The sequence below is a fragment of the Hemitrygon akajei genome, chromosome 9 (genome assembly GCF_048418815.1).
Source record: "Hemitrygon akajei chromosome 9, sHemAka1.3, whole genome shotgun sequence".
In the NCBI taxonomy this organism is placed as follows: Eukaryota; Metazoa; Chordata; class Chondrichthyes; order Myliobatiformes; family Dasyatidae; genus Hemitrygon; species Hemitrygon akajei.
In genome coordinates, this window is record NC_133132.1 from 59,146,548 (window position 1) to 59,165,081 (window position 18,534).

General features: G+C 42.5%; 1 protein-coding gene across 1 annotated transcript; it reads right to left on the minus strand.

Annotated features, from left to right (window-relative positions):
* Window positions 1–6,022: 6,022 nt before the first annotated feature.
* LOC140732776 (cytochrome b-c1 complex subunit 10-like) lies at window positions 6,023–6,222 on the minus strand. Its single transcript, XM_073055423.1, has one exon. It carries the CDS (start codon window positions 6,220–6,222, stop codon window positions 6,055–6,057), a length of 168 nt encoding a protein of 55 aa, XP_072911524.1. The 3' UTR covers window positions 6,023–6,054.
* Between the last annotated feature and the right edge of the window lie 12,312 nt (window positions 6,223–18,534).

The following is an 18,534-nucleotide window of genomic DNA, read 5'->3' on the forward strand; positions in this document are numbered from 1 at the left end:
AATTAAAGCATGATACTGTAGATGTTAAAAATTTGCAATAGAAACAGAAAATAATCAGGGCAGTCACCATCTGTGGATAAATTATTTGGGTCTATGCCCAGCACCAAGCAACCAACAGCAGCCGGTGTCTGTTGTGTGAATTTTATTTTTCAAATGAGGCAATGAAATCACTTAGGCTTCCTTAGCATTTGAAGAGCAAATTCAAATTAAAAGTAAAGCACTCTGATAAAGCAGAGAAGAACTTGGCTTATTTTCAGCATCGAAGGGAATGCATCCTGATGCAGGGTCTCAGCCCGATACATCAACTGTTTACTCTTTCCCATAGACTACTGACTGGCCTGCTGAGTTCCTCCAGCATTTTGTGTTACTTGGATTTCCAGCATCTGCAGATTTTCTCTTATTAGCAAATTAATTAAAACTGAACTGAACACTTGATCAGTTGTTTCAGTCATTCCACACAATGAGTGTGAATGGCATTTCTAAGATAACATACAGAGGCCTGCGGATATCCAAATAAAAACTTATACTGGAGAAATGGTAACACCTGTGGGAATGACATTCACAACATTGAAATACAACAACCAACGAGCCTGAGACTTTTTCTGATTAATGTTCAGCCTGATGTTGAGAAGCTGATGTCACTGCAACAAGCCCATCCATCTCATTGAGAGGTGAATAAGCAATGAAGTACTGAATAGTTGGACTACTAATGTATGCTCTAAAATTGTTAATGAAAATTGATTTTACTCTGATTAAAGAAATAATTGTATTTGTAGCTTTAGATTTGATTAATTTTTGAATTTGCATTTCCTATTTTCTTCCACTGTGCACTGTAACTCAAAAGTCTTTATAGGTTTTTTGTAATGGCTGGAAAACGAGAGGGGGTCATTGGGAATGTGTTCTGGTGGGAAAGCGGGCAGCAACTCAGAAAAACTGGGAACCACTACTCAAAACCTTGCTTATTCGTGCACCTGTCCAAGAGTTCCAATACACAAAAAGGAAGTTGTCCACCTTGTGCTGTAGGGAAATGTTCTCCTTTTCCATTGCTTTAATGGACTTCTTGATGGTTTGGATGACCCTTTTAGCTAACCCATTCATTGCTGGTTTGAAATGTTTGATGCTATTTTTCTTCATGAATAACTTGAATTATTCTGATGTGTATTGTGGTCTGTTGTCACTCACAATTTGTTCAGGTAAGCCATTCCTGCTGAAGATTGTCCTCAGGGTAGAAATAGTCTTTCCTGATGTGGTTGACTTCATTGGTATAATCTCTGGCCACTTTGAATCAGAATTAACAGCAATCAGAAACATGGAGTCCGTGAATGGCACAGCAAAGTTAATACTGTATATACTCTTTGCCTTGGTGACAACAGCCACTCTCATGGGTATAATGGTGCCTGTGGGGCTGCATATTGAACTTTTTTTGGCATCCTGAACAGCTTTTGGTCTAACCTTCACTGTCTACCTATTCCCAACCGCCACAAGTAACTCTGGCTGAGACTTCATATTGGCTATACCCAGGTGTCCTTCATTCAGATTCTCTAACACCTTCTCATGAACATTAGCCAGCTGGGACAGTCTCTGTTTAGTCCTACCATTTGGGCTGACATTGCCGGCTGATGACTCATCGAGAGCTTTGATTGTGTGGCAGTCTGGTTAGATTTTACTCAACCATTCATGTCCAAAAGTGCTGGCTCTCCACTTTTCAACACAAAGCTCTAACTGTTGTGTTTGGCTTCCATACATCACATTCACATTCATTTGGCCTTTGTGAGACACTTTTTCACCTGTGTAGGTCTTTAGCATCACTGTTTTCTCTGGTAGTATCTTAGAAAACAATCTGTTGTAGTCAGCCTCTGGTATTAGAGACAAGGCTGACTCTGTATCCAGCTCCATTTGCAGTTTTACGCCAGACACATCTATTGTGATCCAGATGATTGTGTGATCTGTTTCAGTTATACTCTGCAGTTCCAAGCATAGCAGTTCACCTTTGTCAGACTCTGTGTTGTCTGATTCTGTTTCACATTTGGGTACTTTATGTATTTGCTTACTTTTGTGTTTGAAACTTTTCACTCAGTTATGCTTGACTGTCTTTCACATGCTATAGGGTCTTATCTGTGACACTTTGTGTAAACTTTTTCTTTGATCCAACAGTCACTTGCATCATGGGAGGATCTGCCACATCAATAAAATATTTGGTTTTATGCACCATTCAGGGGCATCTTGTGCATTTCACCTTCTAACCTCTTTTTCTTGAATTCTGCTGCTTCCTTTGCTGCAGTCTCTACCAATATTGCAATGGTCAATGCCCATTCTAAGATCAGGTCTCTTTCTGACAGTAGCCTCATTTGAGTGCTTTGACTATGCAAACCACACACCAGCCTGTCCCTTATTGAATCAGGAAGCCCATCTGCAAAGTCACAGTATTGGGAAAGCTCGCACAGTTCTGCAATGATTTCAGAAATGCTTTCCCCCTTTGTCTGGTTCCTTCTGTAAAATCTAAACCTCACAGCTTGTACCAGCAGTTTAGGGCTCAAGTGATTTTTTATAATTGTAACAATTTTGTCAAACATCTTGCTTGCTGGCTTTTCAGGAGTTACTATGTTGCACAAGAGACTGTACATTTTAACACCATTAACTGGGAAGAGTGGCGGCTTTCTTTTGCTCATCCATGTCAATCGCCTTACACAACAGTTTTGATATACGAGGGGTGATTGATAAGTTTGTGGCCTAGGGTAGAAGGAGTCAATTTTAGAAAAGGGCACATTTACTTTTCAACAACCAATTCCTTCATCTTGCTGATGTTGAGGGATAGGTTATCGTCTTTTCACCATGCCACCAGGTTCTTAATTTCCCCTCTGTACTCAGACTCATCATTACCCAAGATACGGCATACAATTGTGGTGACGTTTGGCTGTATCTTCCTGAATTCATGTGTCATAGACTTCTAAATCAGCCAGCCATGTAGTACTTTGTCAAAAAGCAGGATAGACCAGGGAGAAATGAGAGAAATTCTGCAGATGTTAGAACCAACACACACTAAATGCTGGAGGAACTCAGCAGTCCAGGGAGCAGCAATGGAAAAGCGTTCAGTCGATGTTTCGGGCTGAGTCCCTTTATCAGGACTGGAGAAAAAATGATGAGGAGTCAAAATAAGAAGATGGGGAGATGGGTAGGGATGAAATAAAGAGCTGGGAAGTTGATTGGTGAAAGAGATACAGAGCTGGAGAAAGGGGAATCTGATAGGAGAAGATAGGAAGTCATGGAAGAGAGAAAATGGAGAGGAACACCAGAGTGAAGTAATGGGTAGGTAAGGAGAGAAGGTGAGAGAGTGAAATTGGAATGGGGAATGGTTGGGGGGGCATTACCGAGTTCATGCCATCAGGGTGGAGGCTACCCAGACAAAATATAAGGTGTTGCTCATCCAACTTCAGTGTGGCATCATCACGACAGTAGAGGAAGCCATGGACTGTCATGTCAGAATGGGAATAGGAAGTGGAATTAAAATGGGTGGCCACTGAGAGATCCTGTTTTCTCTGGTGGATGGAATGAAGGTGCTTAGTGAAGCGGTCTCCCAATCTACGTCGGGTCTCTTGTATATACAGGAGGCCAAACTGGGAGCACCGGATACAGTAGATGACCCCTATAAACTCACAGATGAAATGTCACCTCACCTGGAAGGACAGTTTAGGATATTGAATTGTAGTGAGGGAGGATGGGTAGGGGTGGGTGTAGCACTTGTTCTGCTTGCAAGGATAAGTGCCAGGAGAGAGATCAGTGGGGAAGGACAAATGGACACGGGAGTCATGCAGGGAGCAATCCCTGCAGAAAGCAGACAGTGGGAGGAAGGGAAAGATATGCTTGGTGGTGGGATCCTGTGGAGATCGTGGAAGTTATAGAGAATAATGTGCTGAACACAGAGGCTAGTGGGGTAGTAGGTGAGGACAAGAAGAACTCTATCCCTGGTGGGGTGGCGGGAGGATGGGGTGAGGGTAGACTTGCACGAAATGGAAGAGATGCGGTTGAGGGCAGTGTTGATGATGGAGGAAGGGATGACCCTTTCTTCGAAGAAAGAGCATGTCTGACCAGGGAGAGTCAGTAGATGTCATTTACTTTGATTTTCAGAAGCCTTTGACAAGGTGCTACACATGAGGCTGCTGAACAAGAAAAAAGGCCCATGGTATTACAGGAAAGACTCCAGCACGGACAGAAGATTGGCTGACTGGCAGGAGGTAAAGAGTGGGAATAAAGTGGGAAACACAAAGTACACTGCAGATGCTGTGTTCAAATCAAGACGTACAAAAGCTGGATGAACTCAGCAGGTCGGGCAGCACGAACTGACGAAGGGTCTCAAACCGAATCGTTGACTGCTTTTTCCAACAGATGCTGCCCGACCTGCTGAGTTCATCCAGCTTTTTTGTACGTCTGGAATAAAGTGGGCCTTTTCTGGTTGGCTGTCAGTGACCAGTGGTGCTTGCTAGGAGTTGGTATTGGATCCACACGTTTTCCTATTACACGTTAATAATCTGGATGATGGAATTATTGGTTTTGTGGCCACGTTTGTAGGTGAAACAAAGATAGTTGGAAGGGCAGGTAGTGTTAAGGAAGCACAGAGTCTGCAGAAGAACTTGGACAGATGAGGATAATAGGCAAAGAACTGGCAGTTAGAATACAGTGCAGAGAAATGTATGCTCATGCACATTGGTAGAAGGAATAAAGGTGTAGACTATTTTCTAAACAGGGATCAAATGGACTCGGGAGCCCAGCACAGGATCCTGCAAGGGTTAACTTGCAGGTTGAATTGGTAGTAAGGAATGCAAAAGGAATATTTGTGTTCATTTCTAAAGGACTAGAATATAAAAACTAGGATGTAATTCTAAGGTTTTATCGGGCATTGGTCTGACTGCATTTGGAGTACTGTGAGCAGATTTGCCCCTATATCTAGGAAAGGGTGTGTTGACATTGGAGATAATCCAGACGAAGTTTACGAGAATGATCCCCAGATTGAAAGAGTTGTATGAAGAGCATTTGATGGCTCTGGGCCTGTACTCGTTGACCTTTAGAAGAAGGAGGAGATATCCCATTGAAACCTTCTGAATATTGAAAAGCCTAGATAGAAAAGATCTGGAGAGGATATTTCTAACAGTGTGAGAGTCTAGCATCAGAGGGCACAACCTCAGGGTATGAAGACATCCCTTTAAAACTGAGATGAGGCCGAGTTTCTTTAGCCAGAGGGGGGATGGGAAATTCATTGCCACAGGCAGCTGTGGAGGCCAATTCACTGGGTATATTTAAAGTTGTGATAGATAGGTTCTTGATTAGTGAGGGTGTCAAAGGTTACGGGGAGAGGGTAGGAGAATGCTGCTGAGAGAGAAAATAAATGAACTATGATGTAACAGAAGCGATATCTTGAATGTACTAATTTGGATCCTAGGTTTTATTTTCTTATCATCCAGTGACACTAACTCCAGTAGAACCATAGAACATTACAGCACAGAAACAGGCCTTTTGGCCCTCCTTGGCTGTGTCGAACCATTTTTCTGCCTAGTCCCACTGAGCTGCACCTGGTCCATATCTCTCCATACACCTCTCATCCATGTACCTGTCCAAGTTGTTCTTAAATGTTAAAAGTGAGCCTGCATTTACCACTTCATCTGGCAGCTCATTCCACACTCCCACCACTTTCTGTGTGAAGAAATCCCTTCCGCACCAATGTTCCCTTTAAACTTTTCCCCCTTCGCACTTAATTCATGTCCACTGGTTTTTTTCTCCCCTAGCCTCAGTTGGAAAAGCCTGCTTGCATTCGCTCTATCTATACCCGTCATAATTTTATACACCTCTGTCAAATCACCCCTCATTCTCCTACACTCCAGGGAATAAAGTCCTAACCTATTCGACCTTTCTCTGTAACTCAGTTTCTCAAGAGCTGGCAACATCCTGGTAAACCTTCTCTGCACTCTTTCAATCTTATTAATATCCTTCCTGTAATTTGGTGACCAAAACTGCACACGATCAGACTTGGTCAGATTATTCCCTTAAATCCGTCAATAATCTTCAATCACTCTTGAACTTTCCTTTTATGTATGGGATACGGCTAACTACAACTCTCCAATCTGTAGCGTAGACCAGCAGTACACCAGCCACAGCTCCCCATGTAGTGATAGTTGGAATCCAGTTCTTCAGCAGCTGCCTGTGTCTGGGCCCGAGAATTCGCTCCAGCATCCCACCGGCCGTTCCTGCCCACCCGATTGACTGACTTCCTACCCACATACCTGCTAGTTGGAAAGCCATAATGGAAAATGTTATTTGTTCAGCTTTTTTTCCCCATTCTCCAATTTAAGATTGCTAGCACCTGCTTTCTGTAAGGTGGATATGTTCCAAAGCATCCTTATCCATATCCCTTAATTCCTTGGCTTCCATGCAATTTTTCATGGTAAATGCAGGTAAGAATTATTAAATTAAGATTTCACCCATCCTTGGTGGCTCCACATATAGATAACCACATTGACCTTATGATGACCTATTCTCCCACTAGTTACTCTTTGGCATTTAGTATTCTTATGGAAACTCTTAGGATTCTTCTTTATGTTAACTGCCAGAGCTACTTCATGATCTCTTTAAGCCCTACTGATATTCCTCATTAGGGAAGTCATCAATCTCTTGTACCTCTCAATGCCTTCACTCGACCCTATATAGCTGCCTATATGTGTCATATTCTTTTATTCCTGACAAGAGCCTTAGTATCAACTGGGGCTCTTTGCCAAATTTGCTTTTCTCTCCAATAGGTGCTCATGCTGTCTTGAAGTTTTCATATCTCACTTTTAAAAGCCTTCCACCTGCTAGCTGTCCCTGCAAACAGTCTCTGCTAGTCAACCTTTGCAAGTTCACATCTAATGCCTTCAAATTTACCTTGCCTCAGTCTAGGACTAGTGAAGCACTCTGAACTTTTATGATCTTAGGATATGCTTTCATAAGCCCCATGAATTTGCCCATCTTAATGTGCTTTAAGATCACCAGCATCTACATTTTTGTAATGTAGGTAAGTTCCAAGACATCCTATTCATATCCCTTAATTCCTTAGCTTCTGTGTCCTTTTCCACAGAAAATACAGATATGAACTATTAACTTAAGACCTCACCTGTCCCTAGTAGCTCCACATACACTGTAGATGACTACATTCGTCCTTATGAAGATTTAAAAACTAATAGAATTATAGTTACTGGTCTGAAAGTGATCCCCACTGACACTCCTGTCACTTGGACTGCCTCATTCTCCAACAGAAGGTCCTCCTCGTAAGGCCATTGCCAATTTGGAACGTGCATTTGGTAATTCGGTATCTCCATTATTTTCTGTAGATCTTTCATGAAAACAACTTTCTTTCTGTGTTCAGTCACAGTATTTGAGGTATGATCTCACTAAGCTGTGTTCAAAACCAAAGAGATTTACTGACATTTGTACACCAGTCATGCAGTAGACCATATATGTCAAACTCAAGGCCCGCGGGCCAAATCCGGCCCTCGGTGGAATTATCTTTGGCCTGCGAGATAATATCTAATTACTATTAAAGCTGGCCCCAGTAATCAAAGTGCCTATGGCGTATGATATGGCTAATGCTGAGTTTATTCAGGTACCAGGTTTTCAGGGATTTTAGTGTTTATTCGGCAGTCTTGCTCGGCAGTCTTCTTCATAAGAAATGGAATTTGTAAAGTGAAACACTTTGTAGTTATAGCAGAGACTGAGACACATGAGAGCAGGCTGAAAAAACGGAGGCAACGAAAGCTGCGTTCGCACGTGTCCGACTGATCCGGCCCGCATGAAGCTGCATTTTGCTCAATCCGGCCCATGACCTAAAATGAGTTTGACACCCCTGCAGTAGAGGCTAACATTATTATGTATCTCCTCAGTTGTGTTTCATATCATGTCTCTTCCCTGCACTGCCAGCTGCTAACTGTGATCTAATGATATGACCAATGACCAGTTCTGTTTCTGAGTAAGAATTGAAATGGAGACCGAGTGTTGTGATGCATCACCTCTTTATTTCACAGTGAGAACACATTCCCAGCAAGATGCAAAGCAAAACACTAAGACTCTAAAAACAATTGATTATTAGCTTCCTAAGGACATCTGAAAGGTTGTCCTGTTAACAGCAGCAATTGTCCATGAACAGGCCTCTCTCCCAAATGAGTTGATCTGCAGCACCCTGTGTTTCACCCATTCTATTCCATTATATTTCAACGGACAACAAAGTGAATGAGGAAGATGAAGTGGTAACAACTATGATAGTTTATAACTGGTTTAAATACAGTCTCTACAGTTTAAGCGTTAACTTACAATTTTATATTTCAACCTGGAACCAGCTCGGAGTGAGACCTATAGTCCCACATTTGACACCTCCAGGTTTTCATCCAGCACAACCTCAGTGCTCTGTGCACCCAGCACTTCCCATTTCCTGTCAGCTCTTTTCATATTTTTGATTTCTGCTTGGTGAACACACAGAGAATCTGTCCCATTGTGAAGATAGAATGTCACTGTATCTATGTTCAGAACAATCTCAGTCTCAACAAGGTACTCAAATTATTTAAAGAGGAAAGGGAAATTCTGAGAGTGATCAATTCTGTTACCCAGAGGAGTCACCCACCCATATACAACTGTGCCGTGTGGAGACTTGGAACAAATATTTCTGCCTTGATAGCTCTTTCTTCAGATTCCCAGGTTTCTCACCAGCAAAGTTTAAATATGGAGTTTCCTATTATTGGCTGAGTAAATGTTTCTCTCTTACTGTCCAGTGTAGTTTCTCAGCACAACTGATAGGTCCCTGGATACTGGGAAATTACTTGGAATTCAGAGGGCAGTTAATTATTAACAATATTAAATAGACCAGCAGCCTCCTCTATCTAGAACATTTGGATCTGTCAGTATCAAAGCCGAATGTGTGGTTAAGGTGAGGGTGGACGACCATGTGATTCCCCGACATATTTCATCCAGGGAGTGACATGGAGACACAGCTCCACAACCAGGACTACTGGGCACTAGACAATCAGTAGGGACCTTCGCTGGGAATAATTCATTAGAATGACTGAATTATTCATCAGAATGATTAGTTGTAATTTGCAGTGAATGCAAAATTCAATTAATGAAAGGGAAAGAAAGCCTCACCTTGGACCCTTCATTTGATGATGAGAGGCACTGATCATGTGGATAGTCAGAGGCTTTTTCCCAGGGCTGAAACGGCTAACACAAGAGGAGATGACTTTAAGATGCTTGGAAGTAGGTACAGAGGAGATGTCAGGGGTAAGTTTTTTTACGCAGAGGGTGGTGAGTGCGTGGAATGGGCTGCCGGCAACAGTGGTGGAAGCGGATACAAAAGGGTCTTTTAGGAGACTCCTGGATTGGTACATGGAGCTTAGAAAAATAGAGGGCTATGGGTACCCCTAGGTAATTTGTACAGCATAGCTTTGTGGGCCAAAGGGCCTGTATTGTGTGGTAGATTTTCTATGTTTCTATGTTTCAACTAGTTAATTGTGAGTGAAGTGTGAGTTCCCTGTACTTGCAGGCATCTGGGTGGGAGGTAGGAACTGACAATTGCCATGAGAGCACACAAGGCTTGTTGAAAACCCCAACAATGGCAGACATGCAGAATTAAATCTAATGTGTATAAATCACCCTGAGATATTTTACTTCATTATGCCACCGAAATGTATGTTATTCCAGGAAGGAAACTACTAAAGGTGATAACAGAGTTGAGCACATCTCACTGTTTGAAATCTATCAATATTAGAGCCTCTGAGAGAACAATTCTGTTTCATTTCTTGAGAAAAGTCAGTTTCACGTGTCCAGCATTGTTGAACCAAGTAATGAAAATACGACTGTGGTCAAAAGAACGGTGGTCCTTTTCCAGTTTCTTCATGAGTTCATTGGCAAGTCTTCCATAGTCTTCATTTTCCTGCTCAGTCACAAAGTAACTAATGCAGAATAAATATTGAAAAAAAGCATTAAATTAAATGAACTCTTTCCTGTTTGCTCAAGTTGCAATACCCATTCTGGGCTTGGATCACAGTCAGTACCAGACAATAAAAAGCAGAGATCGCTCCCTATTTGAGGGCTCTGAATTCATTTTTTTCTTTCTTTCTCTCCCCCCTCTCCCCCTCTACCCCCTCTCCCCATCATCCTCCCCTGAGACAGATGAACTCCAAGAGTACAATGTTCAAATCCTCCTTCCTGTGTATTACTGCTTCCCTCTGTTGGGAGTTACTTGGTGTAGGACTCGTGACAGGATCCTTTGCTCAAGTGTTGCACAAAGTTTGCATCCTGTGTGTGCTTGGTTATTGCAGTGGTGAGGAAGCCAAGTGTGAACACCAAGTGTAGTACACTAGATTGGGAGAAGTGCAAGTGCATTATTGCCCTTTGGGTCCTTGGACGATGGGAAGGGAAGAGGTGAAAGGACAAGTGTTACACCTCCTGTAGTTGCATGGGAAATTGTCAGACATGAGCAGCAGTAGGCAGGGATGGGAGAGCAGACCTGTGAGTTTAGAATGGGGCAATCCCTTCAAAATGCTGAAAGAAACTGTGAAGGAACGTGAGAATGTTGTTGGAGCTAGTGGAAGGGAGGAACGAACATACATTAGAATGTGGACACCTCGGCACCTAGGAAAAATGTGATCGTGCTAGAGAGGCTGCAAAGTAGAGAGGGCCTGTGTGGGGATGTTTCACTTATGAGGAGATGCAGGAAAACGTAGGCCTGTCTTCCTTCAAGAGGAGGACAAGGGTGCATGTGGGTACATATCCTTCTCGACTAATGAATTTTGATTTATGTACAGCCTATTTGGGAAATCTGCAGGATGGATTTCTCAGCTGATGCAGGGTAGAAGGAGACTTCTTGACACTGGATGGAATTTTGCCACATCAAAACTAACAAGAACACATTTTAGCAAGCAACCATTTTGTGAATCCCATCTAGAGACATGCTGTTCAAATGTTCCACATCAGATTCCATTGCAATCTCTTACCCTTTAACTTAAATGTATGCCTTCTAATTTTATTCATCTCTGACAAAGGTAATAAATTCCTGCAGCCTATCTGATCTATATCCCTTATAATTCTTTATAATTGTAACTATCAGCCTGTCTTCCCCGGCAGATAGGCTCGAGATAGATTAGGTTATATCAGCTTTATTATTAGGAATGGGAAAATGAAATTTAAACTGCTTCTGACCTTTTCTATGGGAGAACATATCTGGGTGAGCACTTTCTGCCTTGTGGAAACTCAGTTCAAAGCTATAGTTCCAACTTGTGAACTGTTCTGGTGAGAAACAATGCTACTATAACTTGAAGAGGATCTGTATATAAAACTACGTGGAGTATCGATATAATAGAGTGCAGCAATATTTTCTACTTATTGGTGGGTGTGTTGAGGATCTGAGGGGATGTGATAAAATTAGAGGACATAGATATAGGCTAAGGAGTAAAAGGTTTAGATGGGATCTGAGGAAGTTGTTATCTACTCAGAGAGTGTAAAACCTGCAATACATTGCTGAAAAGACTGGTGGAAGCAGTTTCACTGACAGTATTTATGAGGTGTCTAAGAAAGCACCTAGGCATTGAAAGCTGAGAACAAGTGCTGAAAAATGTGATGTGGTAAGAGCTCTGTCCACAGTATTAGACAGGAAGGCATGATGTGGAGATTGGGAGAATGGAATGGAGTCCTTACAGGCAACAGGGTTTAGAGAACTATAAACAGGGTAGTTGCTGGTGCCTGTGGTTTGTAGTAGGTGTCAATGGCTAGCCCATTCCCCGCAATGGAGACAGAGAGATCCAGAACAGGAAGGGAGGAGTCAGAGATGGACAATGTGACAGGGAGAGCAGAGTGGAAATTGGCTGCAACAGGGATGAAATTCTCGAAGCAGTCACAGCTTGGGCAGTGTGTGATTGCCGATTGGTAAACATTTGATCTGGAGACAGTGAGTGGAGCTGATAGAAAGATTGTTGAATGTGAAGACAGGTTTGGGCAGTGAGTGTGTTTTTGGAGGGGAACTGGTTGAGCATCTGGTTGAACTGGAGGAGGTAAAGGAGGATGATCAGAACCTCCTAATGTGGGGTGGAGAAGTAAAGGGAATGTACATCCCTGCTGTAGATGAACCAGTTCGAACCATGAAATTGGAAACTGCTGAGGTAGCAGAGTATTCCAAAGTTTCAGAGATTCAAGTGGGAAAGGACTAGAGCAGGGGAGAAAAAGTGGACTCAAGGTAGGAAGAAGCAAGTTGAGGTAAGACAAGACTGAAGCAGTGGATCTCAGACATTATGCTTGTGGATCTTTGGTAGCAGGTGGAAGGGCGCTCTGCAAGGTTAGGACACTGAAAGGTTGGAAGTTGTGGCAGGGAAATCTCTTGAGGAAAAGAGGTCTATGATTGTATGGGAGACCATGGCCTGATGTTCACTGATTGGATGGTTTGATTGAGTCTTTCTGAACTGACATTCACTCTCTATAAAAAGGAAGTGAATATCGTACTCGTACAGATAGCAGTCTGTCAGACTATACAACATTACCCAGACTGTACAACATTAACAACACATTACACAATCAAGGAAACTTCGCAGCCCTTTAACGTTAACATCATTCCACCCCATCAGAGGAATTCCCTTCCTTCCACCTATCATCCTCCCCCACATTCTTTGCTGCTGAAATTTGCTTTCTCACTTTCTCAGTTCTAATAAAGTCTCCAAACTGTTACTTTAAATCTTTTTCTTGCCTTAAAGGCAGTATTCCTTGCATTATTGATTATCAATGAAATAATGTTTTATTTAGATAAGATGAATATGAAATAAAGTGTTTAGCTAGATTTATTCACTGTGGTTAATGTGACAATTTCTGAAAAGCAACAATCCAAGTAATGTTTGCATCTACAAGGGCCTCAAACCTAATAGGACTATCTGAGAGGGATTAGTGGGACATCATTTAACAGCTACAGAATGTTTATTGCGGGATGATGTCAGGTGATCTCATGTGTCAGTCACATCCATGCTCCACCTGAAGCTGTCAGTGTGGAGAGCAGCCATGGCCTCAGAAATGGAAGTGTAGGTTATGAGAGATGCACCAATCATTCTAACACTGTTAGTACCGGTCAAGATCTCTACCCGTGTGACCAGCTTGCTCACCGCAGTCTGACCACATCTGAGTGTACTGCTCTCAGGAAAACAATGCACAAATGCTTCAACAGTGTCAACAACAACAAATCTTACCTCTCATAAGTGTTTAATAGAGGAGTATTGATTACTTGAACTGACGGATCTTTTGGGAGAGGTGGAATTTGGATCTCAAGTGGCAATGAAATGAAGACTGAAAATTCAGGTTTTATAATACCATTTTCAAATGGGGCTCCAATTGCCCAAGGTGCAGAGATGGGAACTATTGTACCTGTGGAGAAAGAACAGTTTACAGTTACAGCATTGTCATAGAGTCATACAGCAATACAGTTCACATATAGGCCCATCAACAAAATAGGCCATAAGACCATTTGGCACATTATGTCTGTCCTCCATTCCATTATGGGTGATCTCTTACCCTTCTCAACTCCACACTCCTGCTTTCCCCACCTAACCCTGGCACCCCCACTGATCAAGAAACTATCAAGCTCCACCTTAACTCACTTGGTCCCCACAGTTGTTTGTGGCAATGAGTTCCACTGATTCACCACATTCTGGCTCAAGAAATTCTTTTCATCACTGTTCTAAAGGGATGTACTTCTATTCTGAGGCTGTACGCACTGGTTATGGCTTCTCCCACTATAGGAAATATCCTCACCTCATCCACTCGATCTAGGCCTTTCAATATTGGAAGGGTTCAATAAGATTCCACACCCCCACTATTCTTCTGGACTCCAGCAGGTACAGACCCAAGGTGATCAAATATGTCATCATCCCTGCCAGAGTCTCCTTCCAGTCCATTTTGTCCAGCTCATTTCTTGTGCCATTGTAGTTCCCTTAACTCCATTGTAATACTGGTTTTAGCTTTTCTGTCTCAAACTATCTCCTAACGTCTTCTTTACCTTAAGCAAGGGGTAGTGGCAGATGCTTTGGGGACATTTAAGACATTCTTAAATAGGCAAATGGATGAAAGAAAAATGGAGGATTATGTGGGAGGGAAGTGTTATATTGATCTTAGAGTAAGTTAAAGGATTGGCATAACATTGTGGGCTGAAAGGCTTGTACTGTGCTCACAAAGTGCTGGTGGAACGCAGCAGGCCAGGCAGCATCTCCAGCATTTTGTGTGTGTTGCTTGAATTTCCAGCATCTGCAGATTTCCTTGTTGTACTGTGCTGTTCTGTTTTATGTTTATCTTTAAAAATACTTTGGTGCGGAGTCAGAGGTAAGAACAGCTAAGGCTGTTATTTTTGTTTTGATCCTAGTGCTGGATTCAGTGTAGCCATTTTGGTAGTTAGGGCAGTGGAATGCTTCTGCTGCAAGTTATGCGAAGTCAGGGAAGCTCACAGTTTCCCTGATGACTATGTCTATGGGAATTGCACCCAGAGGCAGCTCCTGAGAAACTGGGTCAAGGAACCGCAGTAGAGTTTGGATGTACTTGGGATCATCTGGGAAGCTGAAGACTTCACAAATGAGAATATTACTGAGGAGGTTACACCTGAGGTACAGGCTTCAGGTAGATGGGTATCCACCAGGAAAAGTATGGTGAATAGACAGTCATTGCAGAATTCCCATGTGTTAGTCCCCTTAGTAACTGGTTGAGTGTGATGTTCATTCAGGTGTTAGCAGCAGTAGTCAGGTCTGAGGCACTGTCACTTGCTCTGAGGCTCAGAGGGAAAGGGTGCAGACAAACAATGAGGAGGACAGACAGAGGTCCTTTGACTGCAGAAGAGATGGCAAGTTGATGGGTTGCCTCAAGGGTCAAGGATGTCTCTAAACAGCTGCAGAAAATTCTTGAGTGGAATGATGAACAACCTGAGGTTGTTGTACATGTTGGTTCAAATGATGGGGGTAGAACAATGGATGAGGTTCTACCAAATAATTTAGATAGGGAGTTAAGAAGGAGGACCTTGTGGGTACTGATCTCTAGATCTCTCCTTAATATTAATATTATGAGAACATATTTAGTATCCTTGAAAGTGAGTCCATAGGATGTGGAATCAGTTCAGTGTTGGGATGAGTGAAATTGTCCACAATGGTTCAGGAGCCTCTTGGTTGAGATATACCAACTGCTGCTGAACATGGCAGTGTGGGCCTGAGGCTCTTGAACCCCCTTCTTTATGGCAACGGTGAGAAGAGAGCATGGCCTGGATAGTGGGGATCCTTGATGATGGGTGCTACTTTCCTGTGGCAGTGCTCCTTCTAGATGTGCTTCATGGTGGGAGGGCTTTACCTGTGATAGACTGGGCCGTATCCACTATTTTGTGGATGTGTCTGTTGAAGGACATTAATGTTTCCATACCAGGCCATGATGCAACCAGTCAATATACTCTTCACTGCATCAATAGAAGTCTGCCAACGTTTTAGATGACATGCTGAGTCTTCACAAACTTCTAAGAAAGTAAAGGTCTTGCTGTGCCTTCTTTGTAATGACACTCATGTGCTGGACCACAGCCATAGAGGAAATATGGCTAAGAAAAGGGCAGGACCAACAGCTCAATATTCTAGGATATTGATGCTACAGGCATGACAGAAGTGCAGGTAATAGACGGTGGCATGTAGCTTTTTTGATAAGGAAGGACATATTACCAGTTTTTAGACATAATGGTTCTGTGAGATTATCCCATTATGGGAAGAATTTAGAAGCAAGGAGTACTGGGTCACTAATGTGGCTGAAATGTACAATACAGTAAAGGCCCTTTGACTCGTGATGTCATACCAACCTTTTAACTACTCCAAGATCATTCTAACCCTTCTCTCCAACATAGTCTTCCATTTATCTTTCATCCATGTGCCTATCTATGAGTCATTTAAGTCTCTTAAATGTTAATAGTGCCTTTACCACCTCCCCAGGAAATGCATTCCACGCACTTACCACTCTCTGTGTAAAAGAACCCACATATGACGTCGTCCACAAACTTTCTTCCGATCAGCTTAAAGGTATGTCTTCTCACTATAACCAGAGCCACCCTGGGGAAAAAAGCACTGGCAATCTATTCTATCTATGCCTCTTATCATCTCGTATGCTTCTTCCAAATCTCCTCTTACTGTCCTTCACGCCAAAGAGAAAAGCCCTAGCTCACTCAATCTTTCCTCATAAGACATGTTTTTTAATCCAGGCAGCATCCTGGTAAATCTTCTCACCTTCCACATCCTACCTATAATGAGGTGACTGAACACCACTCCAAGTGTGGTTTAACCAGAGGTGTTTTATAGAGCTGCAACATTATCTTGTGGCTCTTAAACACAATCCCCAATAAATGAAGGCCAACACACCATATACTTTCTTAGACACCCTATCAACTCATGCAGCAACTTTGAGGTATCTCTGGACTTGGCCTCCATATCCCTTCACTCCTGCACACTGCTAAGAATCATGCCATTAACTTAATACTCTGCCATCAAGTTTGACTTCCAAAGTGTATCACCTCACAATTATCTAGATTGAACTCCATCTGCCACTTCTCAGCCCAGCTCTGCATCCTGACAGTTTCCGATGTAACATACGACAACCTTCTGTACTATCCACAACACCACCAAGCTTCATGTCATCTGCAAACTTTTAACCCACCCTTTCACTTCCTCTTCGAAGACATTTATCAAACTCATGAAGAGTAGGGGTTCTGGAACAGCTCCTTGCGGAACACCACTAGTCGTGGACCTCCCAGCAGAATATGCTCCATCTACTACCATCCCCTGTCTTCTCTGAGAAAGCTAATTCTGAATTCATACAGCCAAGTTTCCCTCAATCCTATGCCTCCTGAATAACTTCTTTGAATGAGCCTGACATGGGGAACCTAGTTGAAAACCTTACTGATATCCATATGTTCCACACCCACTGCTCTCTATGCTTCTCCAAATCCTATTTCTCAGATAGTTTGCCCACCACTGATGCAAGATTCACTGGTCTATAATGTCCAAGATTATCCCTATTACCTTTCTTGAACAAACGAATAACATTGCCCATCCTCATATTTTCTAGTACTACTCCTATAACTGTCATTGAGGATTCAAAGATCATTGCCAACAGCACAACAGTCTTTTCTCTCAATTTCCACAGTAACCTGGGGAATATTCCTTCTGGCCCTGGAAATTTATTTATGCTACTCCTTTTCAAATGTTCTAAGACATCCTCTTCCCTCACCTCAACGTGTTCCAACATATTAACCTTTTCTACTTTGGCCTCATATTTGTCAAGGGCTGTCTCTCTGCTGAAGCAAAGTATTCATTAATGACCTCCTCGAACTCCAAGCACATATTCACCAAAGCTTTCTCATGCCACCTTCAAGTATTCCCAAGTTCCAAGGAAAGATCCCCAAGTTCCAAGGAAAGATTCTGTGAGTGGTCCCTCACGTCCTTCTCACTGCACAGTGTTTTATTTGAGCTTGACACTCAACATGGCACAGATGAAAAGCGTGTCTGGGAGCGGCCTGACTGGATTGGAAAGAAATACCAATCAAAGGGAAGTGAAGTCCCCAGTAACACCAATCCTGTTATTTTTTAACCTTTCCAAAATCTGCCCATTGATATGTTTCTCAGTGTCCCTGTTGCTATTGGAGGATCTACAGAATACTCCTAACAGTGATTGCTCCCTTCCTGGTCCTGAATTCTACCCACACTTACTCAGTAGATGATCCCTTCATGACATCCGACTATCTGTAACTGTGATACTATCCTTAATGAGCAATGCCATTCCCTTCCTGTCCCTTTTGAAACATCTAAACTCTGTAATATCCGGCAGCTTGTGACAGTTAATTCTCTGCAATGGCAACATTGTAGTTCCAAGTACTGACCCGCAGTGGTCAGTGGGGGTTTGAGGACCAAGAGTTTATATCAATTGCTCATAATAGTAGGAATAATAGGATTGTAGAAGTGGGAGATTCTTGTTTTCCTGGTACTGATTGTTAAGAGCCTGGATGAGGTGGAATTTATGAAATATGTCTTGGAATGTTCTCTGAATCAATATACAGTACAAAGGGTACTACTTGAGAAGGTGCAATCCTGGAACTTCCAGGACCTTCCTTTTATAGGAACAAAACAGTTAAAGTTACTGGACTGGCAGTCAGGGAGCTCTTTAGTTCGAGTAAATATAATTATGTTGGTTTTAAGATAGCAATGGAAATGATCCATAGGTTAGGGCCCTAAACTGAAGCAGGGCTAATATTGGGGGAAATGGGCAGGATGTTGCAGATAAGAGAGAATCTGCAGATGCTGGAAATCCAAGCAACACACACAAAATGCTGGAGGAACTCAGTAGGCCAGGCAGCATCTATGGAAAAAGCACAGAGTGTGATATCAGGAATCCAGAAACAGCATATTCCTACGAGGGTAAATGATAAACCTGGCAAGTTTATGGAATCTTGGCTGATGAGTGGTATTGAGACTCTGGTCAAGTAAA

Bases quoted from the DNA above. Each gene is read 5' to 3' on its own strand.
- LOC140732776 (XM_073055423.1), bottom strand. From the start codon at position 6,222: ATGCTGGAGCGAATTCTCGGGCCCAGACACAGGCAGCTGCTGAAGAAC.